Source organism: Pan paniscus, chromosome 8, assembly GCF_029289425.2.
Source record: "Pan paniscus chromosome 8, NHGRI_mPanPan1-v2.0_pri, whole genome shotgun sequence".
Lineage (NCBI taxonomy): Eukaryota > Metazoa > Chordata > Mammalia > Primates > Hominidae > Pan > Pan paniscus.
In genome coordinates, this window is record NC_073257.2 from 42,972,387 (window position 1) to 42,994,378 (window position 21,992).

Sequence of the window (21,992 nt, forward strand, 5' to 3'; positions counted from 1 at the left end):
TTTCAGTTTTTACAAGACTCAGACATACTTGAAGGAGGCCTTTTCCATCTTGGCAGCCTCCCCCTCAAATTTTCTGATGGTTCTTTTGTCAATCAGATGGTGGGCTTGCCTGAATCTACATGTCCAATGACGGCAATGTTGATATGATTCTTTGTTTTTCCCATTTTGGCCTTAACCCATTTATGCCAAAGGTTGCAAATTCTGGGTGGTGGGGGGGGGGGGGGGTGGAATCAGACCTTGGCAATGACCTTGAGCAGGATATAAATAACTCCCACAAGCTTAGCGTTCCAATAATGGAACATTAGGCCTAAATGGGTTAATTTAGTGGTGGTTTTCACAATACATATATTTTGGTGGCAAACTTGTTATGAATAAAGCTCTCACAGTCTCCTTTTGGCTGGGACTGATACCCTTGACTTCTTGTTGGCTGTCAGCAGAAATTGCTCTCAACTTTTGGAAGCCACCCTCAGGTCCTAGCCATATGGCCCTCTTAAACATGGCAGTTTACTTCTTCAAAGCCAGCAGGAATTTCTCTCTCCAGCCTACTAAGAAGGAGTCATATTATATAACATAATCACAGGAGTAATTATACCATCACCTTTGCAATCTAATGCAACCCAATCAAAGCAATGACTATTCCATCAAATTCAGATTGCAATCACACTCATGGGGAGGAGATTTTCCAGGGTGTGTGCTCCAGAGGACAGAAGTCTCGGAGGTCAGTACAGAATTATGCCTAAAACATCATGCATTAGTTTGAATCTTTCTTTTAGAAAAAGAAGTTTAAAGATTTAGAATGGAAGTTGAGCTCCTAAATTTTTCTTGCTACCATTTCTCAATACCTTTAGAAATCAGTAGCTAAGAACATGATAAGGGAAAGAAAGTAATGTGTATTGATTACCAAATATATACCAGGCATTGTGCTAGGTTCTTGACATTACAGTTTATTCAATATCAGAAAAGAATTACATTTGAACCAAGGAGGTACTATAAGAAACATGTAACCAAATCAGAGTGTTCTTAATACTGTAAGTGCAGGTAAGAAAATTAGACAATAACAATCGTCATTAAGTTGAAAGGCTAAATCTAGTATTTTGAAAATTTCCTAAAAGTATGATTGGGTATGATTTTGATGGTCTTGGAAAACAAATACTCTACATTTCCCAGTGAAATATGAACATTTTTTCTTTTTAAAGCAAAACAGATTTTGGTTGCACAGAATTTAAAACAGACTGTAGCTTATGTAACTAAATTTAATGTCCTAAAATATTTTCTCCTAAATCATGCTGCACATATTTTATTAATCTATGAATAAAATCTATTCCAGGATGGCACTGCACATATTTAATCATAGTCAAATCTTTCTTCATCTAGAAGATCCAATATAGCTAATATTGCTTAGAAAATAGGAACTACAGAGAGCTTTAGAATTAAGAAATATTTTAAACCACACTTAAATTCAAGTATTGTTTAACGCAATTTTTATCCTGAAGCATCAAGATGGAAATACTGTCTTTGTCCAGAGCAATCAAAATTAAAACATCAAATAATTTCAATTTTTCACATAATTTTATAAATAAAGACTTGAATTAAGGTCTCTGACAATATAATAGTGCTAGAATGTATTTAGCAAATTAAAAATACGAGTTGAAAATTAACTCAAAATAATGACAGCAATTTTTGTTAATTCTGTTACTAAACAAATGTGGGCTACTGAATGTAACTGAAAAACTACAAATATAAACTAGTCATATATTATAGAAATAACTGACTCATAATATACAAACACCTAAATTATTTCACCTATGTAAAAAATTTGTTTTATTCATGAATAAGATATCCTAAAAATAACATATGCTTAAAGTCCAAAAGAGATTTTTTCTAAACTCATAAATCATAAAATTTTAAAAAAGCATTTTGGCCTAAAATGCTCCATTCTTGGTCTCAACCCAGATAAGTATTTTGGAAAACTGGAAGAAAAACTGTATTTCATAGTTGTTTCAGGTATCCCAATGTGGATGGGAAAAGGAGATATTTTTCTCATTCTTATTTGAGCATTTTGTGCACTTATTCACACATGGCACAAATTTAAACTTTGAATTGGCATGTACAAAATCCTCTATGAGGAAATCACAGTCTAGATATAAAAGCTGGCAACTTCTGATTTCTGGAGCATAGCAGAACATTTGCAGTGCCCAGCTTTCATTAGCGGTGAACTAGGCATTCATGTTGGCCAAATTTTGTACTGTTATCCAAAGCTTAATTGAACAGGCACCAGCAAATGAGACATTTGAAAGCTTCTTACAAGGAAGCAAACTAAATAGTACACATTCCTATAAGATAAAATATATATAAGGATCAGAAGCTGGAGTAAAAAAGAATGATGTCCAGTAATGGCAGACTAGGTAATATCCATCAACTCTCTCACTGAAGGAAAACAACCAGAAAAGCTTGGCAAAACAGGCTGGGCGCAGTGGCTCATGCCTATAATCCCAGCACTTTGGGAGGCCGAGGTGGGTGGATCACCTAAGGTCAGGAGTTCGAGACTAACCCGGCCAACATGGCGAAACCCTGTCTCCACTAAAAATATAAAAAATTAGCTGGGTGTGGTGGTATGTGCCGACAGAGTGAGTCTCCATCTCAACAGAAAAGAAAAGGAAAAGACAAGACGGAGGGAGACAGAGAAATAAAGAAAGAGAAAGAGAGAGAGAAAGAAGCTTGGAAAAACAAAAACAGCTGCTTGGAGAGAGAGAGACGGGGGTGGGGAAAAGGAAAGGAAAAGGAAAGGAAGGAGGAAGGAAGGAAGGAAGGAGAGAGAGAGAAAAAGAAGCTTGGAAAAACAAAAACAGCTGCTTGAAAGCATCAGACTGCTAACAAAGGAGTGAAAAATTACAAAATTGTGAAGAAGTAGACTTAAACAAGTGAGCCTAGCATTTGGGGTTGCTAACCCCTAGGGACATCTGCTGATGAAGTAGATCAGAGGGGAGCAGAGGTTTCAAAAAACTTGCAGGGATAGGAGACAAAAAGGACTTCAGGGCCCACCAAGGAAAAGGGACCCTGGTCAGCACTCCAGGTTTTGGACTGAGATCTTCCCCACCACAGTGCAAGTTAATGATGAACTAGAATCTGGAATTGAATCCAACTTCAAAATCTCAAACCCTTTCTGGATTAAAGTGATCCAGGATCATAAATACCCCTACCCATCCCCCAGAAACAAAAGTAAATCCTTTCTGAAGGAAGAGAAAACATCATCCTCCCTCGAAGTAATTCCTACTATTTCTCCCATCCAGTATCAACACACAAAGCCACCACTGCCACCACCAGGTATACCAGGAGAGAAGTCAACATCATGAAAAACAGAAACAGACCCACGACCCACAGGGGAACCACATGATCAACTTATCAGACACAGGCTTTAAAATAACTGTGTCAACCTGAAAAAAATATACTGAAATTGAGAATTCAATAAATTGATTTTTAAAATTAGACACAGATGAAAAAAGTTGATAAACTGTTATATAGGTCAGAATTCTGGCCAAACACAGTGGCTCATGCCTGTAATCCCAGCACTTAGGGAGGCCGAGGCGGGTGGATCACCTGAGGTCAAGAGTTCAAGACCAGCCTGACCAACATGGTGAAACCCCATCTCCACTAAAAATACAAAAATTAGCTGGGTGTGGTGGTGGGTGCCTGTAATCCCAGCTACTCAGGAGGCTGAGGCAGGAGAATTGCTTGAACCCCGGAGGCGGAGGTTGCAGTGAGCTAAGATCATGCCACTGCACTCCAGCCTGGGCGACAGAGCGAGACCCTGTCTCAAAAACAAACAAACAAACAAAAAAGAAGTAAATTCTTGGAGTGAAGGGAGACAAAAGAGTAGAAAATACAGGAAAGTATAGAAGAGACATAGGGAATTAAGCAAAAAGACCTAATAAATGTTAAGTGGAATCCCAAAGGAATGAAGGTGAATGTAGCCAAAGCAATATTTGAAAATTGTTGAGTTTTCTACAACTAATAAAAAATATTTTCAAGTCATTAAGTAATGTTGAACAGCTCATGTGAACAATGTTGAACAATCATATGTGCTGACATCATCAGCATAATCTATGTTGTAGGAACTCCCTAAGACAATCCCCTATCTTCAATAAATTGCAAGCGAAAAAAGAGATGAAGTATAAATCTGGAATCTAAGAGAGTTAAGAAACAGACCATCCAATCACAATATGTGGACTCTAAATTGGATACTGATTCAAACAATTGCACTAGGAAAAAGCCATCATGATATCCACAAGACAATGGGGAGCTTGAACAGTAATCAAATACGATGATATTATTAGAGAATTACTGTTTTTGTTTGTTCCATTTTGGTCTGACAATGATTTTGTGATTATATTAGAACAAAAGTTATCTTTTAGAAATATTACATACTTACAGATGAAATGGCAGAATGGAATTTGCTTAAAATAATACAGAAGTGGTAAGTTAATGGGGTTATAAATTAAAAGCAATTTGCCATGAATTAATTGTTGAAAGAGGTGACGGATATGTGCCAAGTTCATTACGCTTTTCAATTTACTTTTGCCTGTGTTCAAAATTCTCCATAGTAAAGTTTCATACAATTATTAGTGAGCTTGCTTTCCTTGCTAATCAGCCAGTTTCATAACCCACCCCTTTTACTCCAGTTTTCAAGACAGGGTAGAACTAGAGAGAAATGTCAATATGCTTTAATTTTATAAGAGGAAAAGCTTCAGAAATGTAAGACTTCCATTGTACCTAACAAGTTTAACATGTTAAAGAACTTTAGTGACATGGAGCATGATGCAGGCTTAATGTGGAATCTTTTCATTAGTTTGCTCCATTTTATTTGACAGCATCCATTACAGTAACTTTTCAATGTGCCACACTTCAAAATAAACCCATGCAAAAGTAACAACCTATAATTTTATTTTTCACTAATAATTAATTAAATTTATTTATTTTTGAGACAGAGTCTCACTCTGTCACCCAAGCTGGAGTGCAGTGGAGTGATCTCATCTTACTGCAACCTCCAACCCTCAGGTTCAAATGATTCTCCTGCCTCAGCCTCTCGAGTAGCTGGGATTGGGCATGTGCCACCACGCCCAGCTAATTTTTGTATTTTTAGAAGAGACAGAGTTTCACCATGTTGGCCAGGCTGGTCTTGAACTCCTGACCTCAAGTGATCCACCTGCCTTGGCCTCCCAAAGTACTGGGATTACAGGAGTGAGCCACTGGGCCTGGCCTACTTTTCATTAATTTAGACTTGGCCTGTTCCAAATTAGGTATTTTCCCCATACCATGTATTCATCATAGTATAGTATCTAGAGTTTCAAGTTAGATTTTTTCTTCTTTTGTTTTTTTTGTTTGTTTGTTTGTTTGTTTGTTTTGAGGTAGAGTCTTGATGTCACCCAGGCTGGAGTGCAGTGGCACAATCTCAGCTCACTGCAACCTCCGCCTCCCAGGTTCAAGCGATTCTCCTGCCTCAGCCTCCCGAGTAGCTGGGATTACAGGTGCCTGCCACCATGCCCAGCTAATTTTTGTATTTGTAGAAACGGAGTTTTGCCATGTTGACCAGGCTTGTCTCGAACTCCTGACCTCAACTGATCCACCCGCTTCGGCCTCCCAAAGTTCTAGGATGACAGGCGTGAGCCACCGCACCCGGCCAAGTTAGACCTTTTTAATACTCTCTTTAAAATATGCCTTAGCACCACATTCTAGAAGCTTAGAAACTCTGCTATGGGGGAAAATTTTTGCAACATATTCATCTTAGAAACATGAATAATGCTTTTAATCTAGCTTTGACTCCACTGAGTACTGAAAGGGGGTGGATACACACACAGATAACATAAAACACGAGCAATCACATTTAAAAGATAAAGTACATTTTTTAATAATTTGTGGTGATTTGATATATCCTGTATCACAGATACTATAGATTAAAGATTCTATCTACAGTACTTTGAGAGTTGCTACATGGGAATTCCAGAGGAACACTGTAATGTTTATATTCTTTGGAATCCGTATCCACAAGTAATTGAATTCATTGTGGAAACCCAAATAAGTCTTTCGAGTATTTAAAATAAATTTGCCAAGATGAAAAGTGACTTCTGGTCATGTTTTCATTCCTTTCCAAGTATATATGTAAAGAATTTTTCATTAATAAGGCTTTACATACAATCATATGTAAGCCATGAGCTGTTACTTCCTGCTGATAGCTTTAAACTACTTAAGCTTTACTTTCTTATTAAACACTAAGGAGAAAGACTCTTCTGAGGCATATGAGAGACAGTCACCTTCCGGCCTTTTGTGGAAAATTTAACAGCCAAATTTTATCTAACTTAATGATAAAACCTATACTCAAGTACTCAAATTTGTTATTATTATTATTTTTGGCTGAGATGGAGTCTTGCTCTGTTGCCCAGGCTGGAGTACAGTGGTGCAATCTCAGCTCACTGCAACCTCCATCTCCCGGGTTCAAGCAATTCTCCTGCCTCAGCCTCCTGAGTAGCTGGGACTACAGGCACTCGCCACCACGCCTGGCTAATTTTTTTATTTTTAGTAGAGACAGGGTTTCACCATGTTGACCCGGCTGGTCTTGAACTCCTGACCTCATGATCTGCCCGCCTCGGCCTCCCAAAGTGCTGGGATTACAGGCATAAGCCACCGTGCCCGGCCAAATTTGTTATTTTTAAAAGAAAGGAATCATGGCTGGGCATGGTGGCTCACACCTGTAATCCCAGCACTCTGGGAAGCTGAGGTGGGCAGATTACTTGAGTCCAGGAGTTCAAGACCAGCCTGAGCAACATGGTGAAACCCTGTCCCTGTCTCTACAACAAAATACAAAAATTAGCTGAGAGTAGTGGGGCACACTTGTAGTCCCAGCTACTCAGGAGGCTGAGGTGGGAGGATCGCTTGAGCCTGGGAGGTGGAGGTTGCAGTGAGGCTGAGATTGTGCCACTGCAGTCCAGCGCAGCCTGGGCAACAAACTGAGACCGTGTCTCAACAACAACAACAACAAAAAAGCCATGATCTGAAACTACTAGGTATCAACAGATTAATCATCTAAAAGCACTGCTTTTTTATTATCCCTTTGCATGAAAACCATCAATGGGCCGGGCGTGGTGGCTCACGCCTGTAATCCCAGCATTTTGAGGGGCTGAGGCAGGCAGATCACCTGAGGTCAGGAGTTTGAGACCAGCCTGGCCTCATGGCAAAACCCCATCTCCACTAAAAATACAAAAATTAGCTGGGTGAGGTGGTGTGTGCCTGTAATCCCAGCTATTCAGGAGGCTGAGGCCTGAGAATTGCTTGAACCCAGGAGGTAGAGGTTGCAGTGAGCTGAGATCGCACCACTGCACTCCAGCCTGGGCAACAGAGCTAGACTCTGCCTCAAAAACAACAACAAAAAATCATCAGTGATTTACCAATGAAGATATACTCAACCTCCTTAACTTGAAATTGGCAGTTCTTCCCCATCTTGCTCAACCTTAACTTCTGAGTATCACATTAAAAACTACATCCTAGCCAATCTGGACCCCCAGTTCTCCAAACATATGACAGCTACTCACCAACTGAATGTCAAACTCTGCAAAGTGGAGTTGCTACTTCAACAAGATGCATCTGCTTGGATGCTCCTTCTGGCTTTGCTGCACATATTCAGTGTTTGCTTATTTACACAGGCAAATGTAGCATTTCCCTACCATGGCACCAGGAGGCTCTAAAGGGCTGAATATGGCTGTACTTGGAAGGCCAAGGAAATTCTAGGAGCATGGAATGAGGTGGAACAATCTAATTCTGCTCTCACCTGACTACAGCGTAAGCCACCTGACTAGAGCTCTACACCTGACTACAGCAAAAGAAAGACGCCAATAGGAAATGACAGCAGAAAAAAGTCTTATTTCAACTCAACTTTATTTTCCCTTCTCCTTTATGGTAACTGAAGGCTTTTTGGTAACTGAAGGTGAATGAGATAATTACACACAGTTTTCCTATAATGTTTCAGGCTAATCGTTATTTCCTAGAAAGTCTCTGGATAATAGCTCCAGGAATTATACTAGTGGGCTATAGCTGAAATCGTTTTGATCTGGGTAGTCTCCTATCAAAATTACTTTCACATACTTAGTAAAACTCATTACAGGTGAAAGCTACTGAATGAAAGCCTAGTAATAGTTATAGAAGAAAAAAACTTGAAAAAAGTTTTACTTATCATTGCAATTATTTTTAATTAAGAAACAGCAATGACAAATAATTGCTAGTTATCACTATCACGTAATAAAAATATTTTAAAAATCTGGGGTGTGATACACTAAAGTTATGAGAAAATATATTTGTCTGTAGTCTATATTCAGTTGAACAGACTTTAAAACTGTGTATTAAAAGGTCTTTGCAGCCAGGCGTGGTGGCTCATGCCTGTAATCCCAGCATTTTGGGAGGGCGAGGTAGGCAGGTCACCTGAGGTCAGGAGTTCGAGACCAGCCTGGCCAACAGAGTAAAACCCCATCTCTACTAAAAATAGAAAACTTAGCCAGGTATGGTGGCATGCACCTGTAATCCCAGCTACTCAGGAGGCTGAGGCAGAAGAATCACCTGAACCCGGGAAGTGGAGGTTTCAGTGAGCCAAGATCACTCCACTGCACTCTCCAGCCTGGGTGACAGAGGGAGACCCATCTCAACAAAAAAAAAAAAAAAAAAAAAAAAAGGGTCTTTGTAGGCCAGGTGCGGTGGCTCACACCTGTAACCTGTAATCCCAGCACTTTGAGAGGCTGAGACGGGTAGATCACTTGAGGTCAGGAATTCAAGACCAGCCTGGCCAACATGGTGAAACCCCATCTCTACTAACATACAAAAATTAGCTAGGCATGGTGGCAGGTGCCTGTAATCCCAGTTACTTGGGAGGCTGGGGCAGGAGTATCGCTTGAACCCAGGAGGCAGAGGTTGCAGTGAGCTGAGATCGCACCACTGCACTCTAGCCTGGGTGACAGAGCAAGATTTGCTCTTAAAAAAAAAAAAACGAAAAACAAGTCTTTGTAGATTTAAAATTAATCACATAATTAAATCTGATTCTGAAAAGTAAAACAGCCTAGTGTCAAGGCTGTCCTACAAATTACCAAAAAGAAAAGAAAATGCTAACCCATACACATACTTTATGTGCTTAAATAACCATATTACACCTAGCACCAACCTAAAAAAGAAAATATCTGACTAAATATCTGTGAACAGAAAAAAAAATTTCATTTAGAAACCCTGAAGTGGTTTATGCTTTTTAAGCTTTTTAAATCAATATGGATTTCTAGCCCAACAAAATAAAGAACAAATGAAAAATGGCTTTTAAAGACATTGCCTGTACAGAACACTGATATTTGTTGGTGTCAAATGTGCAATCCAGTAGCATAGACACAAGGACACAGAATTCATTTGCTTCATAACAATGCTGAGTTTCTTAAAATATCCCATGCAGAACCCATTATAATTTCTGACATAAAATTTAAATGGGAAAAAATTTTAAAGTACTACAAACTCTAAATCTGAATTTTGAGTAGCAAAAAAGGTAATTACATACCACAAATACCGAAAGGCAACAGTTAAAGAGAAGGAACATTTACTTCGCGCCAGGAAAATGCACTGACCTAGCATTTTCCTACATCCCTCGCTTAATCCTCACGTTGATCTGATCGTGATCCCCATTTTACAGATCAAACAGGGACCCCAAGAGACTGAGTAACTTGTCATCGAGCCAGTCTCGCTCAAGTCTGTTTTTAAACACTATACTACTTGCTTCTTTTCCTTTTTTTTGAGTCTCACTGTCGCCCAGGATGGAGTACAGTGCTGTGATCTCAGCTCACTGCAGCCTCTGCCTCCCAGGTTCAAGCAGTCCTTGTGCCTCAGCCTCCCAGTACCTGGGACCACAGGCATGTGCCACTATGCCCAGGCCTTACTTGCTTCTTAAATAGAAAGTTACTCCACAGAAGCCAGGTGCAGTGGCTCACGCCTGTAATTCCAACACTTTGGAAGGCCAAGGTGGGCGATCACCTGAGGTCAGGAGTTCGAGACCAGCCTGGCCAACATGGTGAAACCCTGTCCCTACTAAAACTACAAAAATTAGCTGGGCATGGTGGTGGGCGCCTGTAATCCCAGCTGAGGCAGGAGAATCGCTTGAATCCGGGAGGCGGAGGTTGCAGTGGGCTGAGATTGTGCCATTGCACCCCAGCCTGGGCAACAAGAGCAAAACTCCGTCTCAGAAACAAAACAAAACAAAGCAAAAAAGTTGCTCCACAGAGAATGTAATGGAAATTAAATTTCAATATACAGTTGCCCACTGAACAACATGGGTTTCAACTGCGAAGTCCATTTACACACAGATTTTTTCCAACCAAACTTGGATTGAAAATACAGTATTCTCGGCCAGGCATGGTGACTCACGCTTGTAATCCCAGCACTTTGGGAGGTTGAGGCGGGCTGATCACGAGGTCGGGAGATCGAGACCATGGTGAAACCCTGTCTCTACTAAAAATACAAAAAAATTGTCCGGGCGTGGTGGCGGGCACCTACAGTCCCAGCTACTCAGAGAGGCTGAGGCAGGAGAATGGCGTGAACCTGGGAGGCAGAGCTTGCAGTAAGCCGAGATCGCGCCACTGCACTCTAGCCTGGGCGACAGAGCGAGACTCTGTCTCAAAAAAAAAAAAAAAAAAAAAAAAGAAGGAAAATACAGTATTTTCACAGGATGCAAGATCTGCTTATGTGCAAGGTGGAATTCTCCCATGCACGGGCTCCACAGGACTGAAGGAGTTCAGTGTGTGCAGATTTGGGTGTACATGGATGGTCCTGGAACCAATTTTCTGCATATACTGAGAGACAAATATGTCTCTTTCCTGCAGGAAGAGGGGAGTTCTCAAAAGAGATGTGAAGGAATACTGGGAATATCACCTTTTAGTTAGAAACAGAATTTTATTTTTGAAAATAGAAAAATCAAACAATATTTTAAAAATGCAATCTATTGATGTCATCATATTTGGTTTGGAATACCTAAGAATGCAGTGACTGAAATGTCTGTTCTAAAAACATAAACATTTTTTGATATCAGTACCAACCCACTTTAATTTATATGTGAATAAGAGAACTTCGCTTGAAAAATACAAATATACATATTCAAGAGCACTACCAAATTTTGAAGCTTAATGTATTCATTGCCAACGTACTGTACATAATTAAAAGTCATTTTAAATGTTTTCTAAACAGGGACTGATGTGGATATCAACAATGGTTTCATCCTAAAACTGAGTTTTAGCATTTGTTTAGTATATTTAGCTATTTAGTTAAAGCACATTACAATAATCTTTCACCCATTCCTTGTGGCTTATGTTTATTTTCATTTTTTTTAGAGATGGAATCTTGCTATGTTGTCCACGATGGATTCAAAATCCTGGGCTCAAGAGATCCTCCTGCCTCAGCCTCCTGAGCAGCTGGGACTACAGGTGTGCACCGCCACACTCCACAGCTGATGTTTTAATAAAGTGCCACTGAGTATCAGACTGATCAGACTGAAAACATCCCAGAACTTCAGACCAGGTTAAGGGGGCCAATGAGAAGATCATGAAAAGTGACATCAGATGAAAGCTGAGATCTGTGAAAGTTTCAAATCAGTTTTTCCAAGTAAGTCCACAGACCATTTGATAGGCTAAGCCCAGTTCTTTACACAATGTAGCAGCCATCATGTCTGAGTACTAATTGTTCTCTTCCCACTGGTTTTTGTGAAATTTTCTGTTCTGTTACCTTTTAAAGATTCTAACAAGTTTTTGACTGTTTCAATTGCAAACTTATTGCTTTTCTTCTTGGTAAAGGACTTTCTGTTTGGAGGAGATGGTAGCAATAGGGATACCAGCCCCCAGGGCCGATTACTTGATATGGAAGGTCGATCTATATCTTCCTGTTGTAAAATCCAGGCACTTTCTCGGGCCAAATCTACAAATTTTTGCAGCTGGCTTTGACTTACATTTTTGCTTATGTTGAGAGAAGTTTCAAATGGATTCTGAATGTACAGAGGAGAAGAATCAGGTTTGTTTTGCTCCCTTCCCTATAGATTATTACACAGAAGAAAAAATGAGTAAGTACATGAAGGGCTTAAATATAAAAACAGTTAACTCAATAAAATGTCAAAACACATAAAACACCAGCATTAACTTTACATAGCAAAGAATTTATTTCTCAGGGGATTGAGTATGTATGCATGGTGGGTGTGTGTACTTCTCATTTTTTGTTTTTTGTTTTCCCTGTTGTAAGTTTTATGAGTGTTCTTTGGAGAAATAACTTAGGGCTTATCATCTATGGATGATGATGTCATTGCTCAAAGAGGTATCTGGACTAAGTCAACCGACAAAAGTATTTTTAAAATAATAACTTTTACCTAACAAGGTAGAGCATGAAAGGGAAAAAAATGATTAAAAAATCAGAAAGTAAGATGAAGAAACGTTTATTTCTGAGACTTGCTAAAAGCATACCTATTACGGTAGAAACAGGAACACACAAAATTAGAACCCTTAAATTAAATATATTAATTAATGTTTCCCAAGTATGAGATGAGGAAAAAGAGGAGGAACAAAGGATTATTCATTATTTATTTAAAACACTAAAAAGTTTCCATTATCTTCCTATAGATCCAACAAAAGGGCTCTGCCACATAAGATAGTATCTCACAGAAGTAAAAAAGATACCTGTAATCCAAGCATTTTGGGAGGCCAAGGCAGGTGGAACACCTGAGGTCAGGAGTTCAAGACAGGCCTGACCAACATGGTGAAATCCCATCTCTACTAAAAACACAAAACTAACCAGGTGTGGTGGCGCATGCCTGTAATCCCAGCTACTTAGGAGGCTGAGGCAGGAGAATCACTTGAACCCAGGAGGCAGAGGCTGCAGTGAGCCAAGATCATGCCACTGCACTCCAGCCTGGGCAATACAGTGAGACTCTGTCTCAAAAAACAAAAACAAAAACAAAAAAAAGAATAGAAAAAGAAAAGCTAAAGCTATGAATCATATGACTAACATAAGCCATTAGTCTATATATCTTTTCCTCTTTCAAATGATACCATAAATTTACTTAATTAACTATTACAAAGCCAATGGTCAAAATTCCCTGATGTGAGCAGCAGCTGTTATATTCCCTAACTTATTTCATGCTTGGCATCTCTGAGCTTTGGAGTACAAAAAAGGTGACGAACTTTGTATGCTTATGACTTTTTCCTTCTAGATAGCATTTGCAAAGCTTTCTGAATGAATCCTTTCTCTCTCCTCTCCCCAATCTTTTATTTTAACAGAGTCCATGAGCAGGTAAGAGGGAAGGATGAAAAACGGAGAGGTGAAGAAATAAGGAGAAAGTATATCTGGGTTTGTGTTTTATGAAGCCAATCTTGTAAGGTTTGTAATCAAGTAGCCAAATGCTAAACAGAATAAACCCAAACAGAGGGCTATCCCAAGTTATTTCCCACTTGCAAACAAATTTTGTCTAGACTTCTGCCTGAGTTTCTTTTTGAAAAGAAAAAATGTCTTTCATCCCAGCTGCTCAGAGGAATCCAAATCATAAGTTCATTTGCTCAAAAAAAACAAAACAAAACAAAACAAAACAAAAAAACACCTAAATCCTAAGGGCTCAAATTGAGGGAATCACTGAAATCTATCTTTGGGACTTAAGTTTATTCCATAGACACAAATCCAGTTTAAAAACAGCTGTATGTAAATAATAGTTTTCAGGAAACTTTCTGGAATGTATTCTACATCATGAGGTATACAGTATTACACTAAGTGAGGACAGAAGTCCCATGGCATAATAACAAGGCAGATGCTAAAGAGCTGGCTTTTACTATTTGGCATAAAGGGATGACTGATCTTAGTCAAGTCATGTAACTTCTCTGGACATCAACCTCCTTGTTACTACAAATTACTACACAAAAGAAATAAATAACATTTTTTAGAGTGTTTTGAAAACAGTTAATTAAATATTAGTACAGTGGAAGACCAGATACTAATAACTAAATAGTAAAACATTATTTACCTGTCGAATATTTATGGAATTTTTATCGAAAGCAAAATTGCCGAAATACTCAAAAAATTCCTTCAGTAGTAATTCTGTAAGAAAATAAAACAAGGACAATCAGAGGAAAGCCTGTTTCAATCCAGAAAGGATCAAGTAAACAGAAAGACACTTACCTAATGTTTCTGTGTTCTGTGAAGGTTTAATTCTACTCAAGTCACGAACAAATGTGCAGTTGTTGCCTTCTATTACACATTTATCTTCTGCATCTTAAACACAAACAAAAAATATTTCACAATTTTTTTTTTTCTTTGCCTGAGACGGAGTCTCACTCTGTCATCCAGGCTGGAGTGTAGCGGCATGATCTCAGCTCAATGCAGCCTCCACCTCCCAGGTTCCAGCAATTCTCCTGCCTCAGCCTCCCGGGTAGCTGGGATTATAGGCACATGCCCCCACGCTCAGCTCATTTTTGTATTTTTAATAGGGATGGGGTTTTACCACGTTGGCCAGGCTGGTCTCGAACTCCTGACCTCAGGTGATCCACCCACCTCATCCTCCCAAAGTGCGGGGATTACAGGCGTGAGCCACCGCACCCAGCCTATTTCACATATTTCAAAGATATTCCCTACCTCAGAATACAAATCTATGATTTAAATAAATTTAAGGCCAGGCGCGGTGGCTCACACCTGTAATCCCAGCACTTTGGAAGGCTGAGGCGGGCAGATCACCTGAGGTCAGGAGTTCGAGACCAGCCTGGCCAATATGGTGAAACCCCATCTCTACTAAAAATACAAAAATTAGCCAGGCATGGTGGCTTGCTCCTGTAATCCTAGCTACTGAAGAGGCTGAGGCACGAGAATCACTTGAACCCAGGAGGCAGAGGTTGCAATGAGCTGAGATCACATCACTGCACTCCAGCCTTGGCAACAGAGCAAGACTCCATCTCAAAAAACAAAACAAAACAAAACAAAACAAATAAATTTAAGTAAATTTCTACTCTATTCTTTATTTAAATCATAGATTTTATAAATGATTGAATAATTATGACTGAATGATTAAATGACGATTTAATCTATAATTTCTTGTCTATGATTTAATGATGTTAATTTTACTATGGCATAACTAATCTCAAATCTTTTTATCTTCTTTTAATGGAGTTAAATTTTAAAAAAAGATTTGAGACTAGTTATGCCACAGTGAAATTAACATTACATTTAATTTAGCATACTAGAATTATTGTCTTTCAACAACCCAATGATTCCTAATCAATTTTTGAGGTAATCAGTTTTCTAACAGTAGATGGAAAGGTAGGGAGGTCCCCCATCTTTCACCAAACCAAATTTCAGCACTACCTCTAGTCAATACTTAATTTACATCTCCAATTCCATTCTTATCATCTTCATACATGACACAAACTGAATGCTAACTAAAAAAGCTTCAGGTAATTTCTAAAATGTAGCACTCTAGACTAACTGGAATTCAGTAATTCAGCAAAACAAACTCAATAACAGCACGTTAGACTCAGATATTCACCTTTTCTACTAGTATTTATATCTTAAGAGGTAATCATTTTCATAAATATACAACAACCATGAAATCCCTGGCCCACACTATCTGCAACAGATACTATGCTGTTTTCAAGAGCAAATTCCCACTCTTCAGAAATCTCATCAATGGCTACTTCCTATCTGAAAGCATTTCATAATTCCAAACTGGTTTTCCATCCTTTCTGTTCCATTCACCATTTGACTTATCTGACTGCATTGTGACTGTTTGTATGCTGTCCACTCCTCTGCCCCAGTCAGGAATTATAAAGGCCACTGTCCTATTCATTATTGCCCAACTCCCCACCACCGACCTGCCCCCAATAAGCATCTAGCATATAGCAGGTATATAATCAATAATCTGGATGATTGCTGATATTTTAATTTTTTAATTTTTTTTTTTTGAGATGGAATCTGGCTCTGTCACCCAGGCTGAAGTGCAGTGGCGTGACCTTGGCTCACTGCAACTTCCACGTCCCAGCTTCAAGTGATTCTCCTGCCCCAGCCTCCTGAGTAGCCGGAACTACAGGCGAACACCACCACACCTGGCTAATTTTTATATTTTTAGTTAGAGACAGGGTTTCACTATGTTGGCCAGGCTGGTCTCAAACTCCTGACCTTAAGTGATCCACTCGCCTCGGCCTCCCAGAATGCTAGGATTACAGGTGTGAGCCACCGTGCCCGGCCCTGATATTTGACTTTAAATGCCTATAATCACCAGAGAGATAAATAAGCCTCCTATAAATTTATCTCCCATTTTTTGTGTTTTTTGTCATTTTTTTGTCAAGACCTGGTTACCTGCATAATTTCTCAAAAATTATTCTAGGTTTTAACATTTTAATAGCACATTTTACGTGCTCTACTATACAATTTATAATATGTTGAAGGAGCTATATAAAATGTATGTATGTATATATATTTCTACTTAGATCTATTTTTAAGGAACCTGAGCACATGTTTTACTATTTCAAGTAATTAACAGTGTACGTTTTTTTGTGACACAGTGTCAGTCACATATATTGATGCTCTTTTAGCTGCTGTGTCTTTTTTCAGGAATGAATCTTCAATTAAAGCACTAAGCACAGAAGTAAATGTAACAAAAGTAGCAAAGCCAGAAAGCATGGAAAACACAAGAAAACAAGACATATGAGAGAACACAGTGGAGATTATAAGAAAACACAAAGAAACAGGGCAATTCAAGAGGAACCAAATATGAAAGTTAATATCATGGTCCATCTTGCCCAGTACAAACAGCCCTCAACTTTAAAATGTTATCCAATCATTTTGAAATCTACATAGTGAACTCCTACTATGAACCCAATACTATTCCGAGAACAGAAGACGCAGAGGTGAAGCAGACAGCTAGCCCTAGAAAAGCTTGACAATGCTGAGGCAGGCACATAAAAGAACTACAACAATCTAACAGTTGTTACAATACAGGTGTGTACCAAGAGCTTGGAAACCAACAAAGCACTACCCACTGGGAGGCAGAGAGGACAGCAAGAAAAGACCTAACAAACGAGATCCTGTACTAGGTTTGTCTGTCTTCTCTGGCTTAATCTTGAGATTCTCCATAAAAAAAAGCGGGGTGGGGGGGAGGGGGAGGCTGAGAGAAGGCCATTTCAGGCAAAAGCATGGAGCAATGAAAAAAAAGCACAAAACATCAGGGATCATCAAGGAGTTCAAGAGTGGCTAAAGCTCCCGACTGGTATACAGGAATCAACGTAAAAGAAGAGGATAAAAAGGAAGGTGATAAAGGGCCCTGCATACAATGTGAAAAAGTTTGGTCTTTAGCTTAGCTTAGGTTCTAAATAGTAGTTTACAAAATCCTAGAAGTTCTGGAAGGTATTCTAGGAATTCATGTTGCCTTCTATTAATAAACAAGCAAGGAAGCAAATAAAATATTTTTTCTTTTAAAAAAGAACAAACTGATTATTTGTATATCAAATGAGAGGTACAGCTTAGAAGAAATGAAATGATTGTACACAAGATTCAGGTCACTTACATGATTAAACACCCAGTACTCAATATGGTTTTGATTGTTTCACAGTTTAAAATTGTTTTCTTCCTTAGGTTTAATGTCCACCAAAGTTGAACTACTGGTCAAAATTAGAAAGTATAAAAACCATGGATTTTGGAGGGAAAAAAAAGGAAAAGGAAAATATTGATAAATTCTCCTCAAAATGATCTTCACCAAATTCTTAATATACATTAATCTAAGACAAGTTGTTTTACAGCAACTTCAAAAACCATAGGTGATGGAAGGCAAAAAGTGTATCAAATTTTGCTTGGCATTTATTGGCAATTCGCACCTACAATGTGCTATATGCCGAGAAGCAATTGCAAAAACTAGCCTGAAAAATTCTCTTACCGTATTTAAAAACTACTGCAAAAATTTAAAAACAATCAAATTTGATGTTTCAAGTGAAATATTAAAGAATTCCAAGCTAGTTTTGCCTGTTTTGATGCTATACGATGTGAACATATTTAAATGTATTTTAATGTAGATTTGGAATTAAAAACTCAACAGGTCATTTAAAATCCCAGCACTTGGGGAGGCTGAGAAGGATCGCTTGAGCCTAGGAGTTTGAGACCAGCCTGGGCAATATAGTAAGACATCATGTCTACAAAAAGTTTTTTAAAAAATTAGCTGAGTGAGTGGTGGCACAAGCCTGTATATCCCAGCTATTGAGGAGGCTGAGGTGGGAGGATCACTTAAGCCTGGGAGGCAGAGTTTCAGTGAGCCAAGATTGCACCACTGCACTCCAGCCTGCCTACAAGGTAGAGCACAGCGGCTCACGCCTGTAATCCCAACACTTTGGGAGACCAAGATGGGAGGATCCCCTGAGCCCAGTTCAAGTCCAGTCTGGGAAACATGGCGAGACCCCGTTTCAACAAAAAATTAAAAAATTAGCCAGGTATGGTGGTGCATGCCTATAGTCCCAGCTATTCAGGAGGCTGAAGTGAGATTACGTGAGCCCGGGAGGTCGAGGCTATAGTGAGCCGAGATTGTGCCACTGTAATCCAGACTGGGCAACAGAGCAAGACCCTTTCTTAAAATAAATAAATAAATAATAAATAAAATTTTTTAAAAAATAGTGACCATTTTTAAAAAAGATAATAGAAAGTTACTGAAGGACTGCAAAAGAGGGTAATACTATCATATGTGTTTGTGAAAATCACTCTCTTAACTAAGAATAGATTGGTGGGAACCAAACTTGAGATAAGGAGGAAAGACAACATAAGCCTTCCCAGGCAGAGGACAACAGGGCCTTAACATGGGCAGGGGTACCAGTACTTGTAAGACTGAAGGGAGCAATCAAGATGCTTAGGAGTAGTCTACCCCAAGTTCAACTTTCTTCTGCTCCTCCTTTTACAGCTTCTACTGTTTCTTAGTTTCTGAACTCCCAAAGTTCCGTGATTTTTCCCCACGATGGTTTCTATGAGAGTAGCATTAAGCATCACTGCACACAGCAGGAGTGGAAAAGGAAGTGCTACTTACAGGTAGTTTAGTGGTGAAGATCTGCCCATATCTTATGTATGGCTTACCTCTCCATTAGATTGTGAGTTATCTGGGAACACTGTTCATACCCCCACTACTCCAATAACACCTGACGCATAGGAAGTAATCAGTAAATACTGAATGAATGACACTAAGGGATGAAATGAGCACAGATATTGATGCTGCCCTTTATTTTAATCTCAAAAGTGAGATAAGTGACCACCACTCTACCCCACTGAAAACTTCCCATTTTCCCTTAACCTATCAAATCTAGCTTTATTTTATTTTATTTTATTTCATTTTACTTTATTTCTTTAGGCTAGTCAAGTGAAGCAGTGAGAGTGGAGAAGGAACACAGAAATTTGTAACTGGTTGTGATCAATTAGTTGTAAACACAAATCAAGCTTTTTTTAAGGTCAATTTCAAACAATATCAACACTTACAGTGTTAACAGGAAGAGATCACTTCTAATATGGATAAAGGAAGGTAGCATGGAAGAAATAATTTAGACTGGGAGAAAACAAAGCAGATTCCAGGCAGAAAAACTGTGTGAACAAAAAGCTAAGATGAAATGTTCCAAGGGTAATCACAGCACTGGCTGGAATGTGGGACACATAAAGAGGAGTAGGGAAGAGCATGGAAAACTGGGCCATGTCTAGAGAGCTAAAGATTTTAAACACCAAGCTATGTAAATAGTTTGCCTCTTAAGGTCATTTTAAACAGGAAGATTCAAGAAAGCACTTAATCGAATTATCAGGCAGCAATTATGTAAGACAGGTAGAAGACAGTATGCATTTGTGTGTATGTACCCCTTAATTATCTTCCCTTTAGCATTTACAATTTCAAGATTTTATAACATAACTTCTCCAGCAGGCCTCAGCAAGGCTGAGGCACAAGAATCACTTGAACCTGGGAGGCATTTATAAAATCATTTATAATACAAACAATATAGTATGTCAAATTTAAAATAATGCACCTAAGACTGCTTATATGCTTTTCATTAAAAACACATTTAGAATCTTTGAAACATCACGAAGCAGTTTTAGTATCTCTAATACAAGTCTAAACATAAGTTCAGATTTGAAAGTCATCTCTGAGACTGTGATCCAATCAAAAGTTGTATCTGAACAAGTTGTATCTGAAAAAGCTCATTCTAGACTTGGTCAACTAGGGTAGAAGCTCCAGCTATCTCACAACTGCTATAAACAACCTTGCCAACTGATACAAAGAAAACAGAACTCTCAAAAAATGCTAAAGGCCCTAGCTTCCCAAATCATCTGCTCTCGTGACTCCGGTAGACTTTAAAAAAAAGTCAAGACAAATTTTATGACTAATAAACAAATAGACGGGACTTTGGTAACACATGGTAATTATATTTACTCATAACATTGGAAAAAGAAAATGGAGAAGTTTCTTTCTAGTCTTACCTGCTAGGGTTTTTAAGGAATCTAGTGTTGGAAGAATAGGGGGTGATCTTCTCTGGAGAAAAAAGATGACCATCATTGTAAGGGAGAAATTTGTAATCCATGCACCAGGAATACTACTTGTTAGTGAATGTGCTCGAGCCCAGCACCGTATACTGAACACCAAGGCTCTCACTCTTGAGTCTAGGGCACCATATATATAAAGGAGTTCGGAACTTGTCAAGGCAATCCTTCAAAAAATAAAAATAAGAAAAATTTTCAAATCCCCAAATTATAAACCAAGGGTAAAATTAAACTTATACCAAGAAACACATCTAAATATCCTACTATATCTGAATGTATTCAGAACATCATTAGGTAATCAAAAGCATTATGAATTTGCAATATAAAATTTAATATGAATGGCTGAATATCAAATACATTCATTCCCATTAAAACATCCTCTTAAAATTGATAATTAAAATGTAAGCCGGGCTCGGTGGCTCATGCCTGTAATCCTAGCAGTCTGGGAGGCCGAGGTGGGCGGATCACTTGAGGCCAGGAGTTCAAGGACAACAAGGTGAAACCCCTTCTCTACTAAAAATACAATAATTCAGCTGGGCGTGGTGGCGTGCCCCCGTAATCCCAGCTACTCAGGAGGCTGAGGCATGAGAATTGCTTGAACCCGGGAGGCAGAGGTTGCAGTGAGCTGAGACCACACCACTGTACTCCAGTCTGGGAGACAGAGCAAGACTCCGTTTCAAAAAAAAAAAAAAAAAGAAAGAAAATGTAGATCTAGGGCCAGGCGTAGTGGCTCATGCCTGTAATCCCAGCCCTTTGGAAGGCTGAGGTGGGCGGATCACCTGAGGTCAGGATTTGAGACCAGCCTGGCCAACATGGTGAAACCCTGTCTTAAACAAAAATACAAAAATTAGCTGGGCGTGGTGGCGCATGCCTGTAATTCTAGCTACTTGGGGGGCTGAGGCAGGAGAGTCACTTGAACCCGGGAGGCGGAGGCTGCAGTCAGCCGAGAAAGCGTTATTGCACTCCAGCCTGGGTGACAGAGCAAGACCCTGCCTCAAAAAAAAAAAAAAGAAAGAAAGAAAATGTAGATCTAGAACTCAGAATATGTATGTATTTATTTATTTATTTGAGACGGAGTCTCGCTCTGTCGCCCAGGCTAGAGCGCAATGGCGCGATCTTGGCTCACTGCAAGCTCCGACTCCTGGGTTCACGCCATTCTCCTGCCTCAGCCTCCCAAGTAGCTGGGACTACAGGCGCCCACCACCACGCCTGGCTAATTTTTTTGTATTTTTAGTAGAAATGGGGTTTCACCGTGTTAGCCAGGATGGTCTCAATCTCCTGACCTCGTGATCCACTCGCCTCGGCCTCCCAAAATGCTGGGATTACAGGCGTGAGCCACTGTGCCCAGCCTAGAACTTAGAATTTTTAAATCAAAGTTTCTAAACATGATTTAAATAATACGTAAAACACACAAAGGCTCTTTA

At 39.2% G+C, this 21,992-nt stretch overlaps 1 protein-coding gene across 3 annotated transcripts in view; it reads right to left on the bottom strand.

The window, feature by feature from the left end:
* Window positions 1-924: 924 nt before the first annotated feature.
* MTPAP (mitochondrial poly(A) polymerase) overlaps window positions 925-21,992 on the bottom strand; it is a 47,612-nt gene continuing 26,544 nt past the window's right edge. For all 3 annotated transcript variants that reach the window (XM_003821448.5, XM_063607306.1, XM_055092579.1), the window contains exons 6-9: window positions 20,509-20,735; window positions 14,212-14,304; window positions 14,057-14,130; window positions 925-12,085 (exon numbers count right to left, since the gene is read on the bottom strand). In XM_003821448.5, the coding sequence (XP_003821496.1) occupies window positions 11,723-12,085; window positions 14,057-14,130; window positions 14,212-14,304; window positions 20,509-20,735 (757 nt within the window). In that variant the 3' untranslated portion in view covers window positions 925-11,722. The remainder of the gene's footprint in view (window positions 12,086-14,056; window positions 14,131-14,211; window positions 14,305-20,508; window positions 20,736-21,992) is intronic.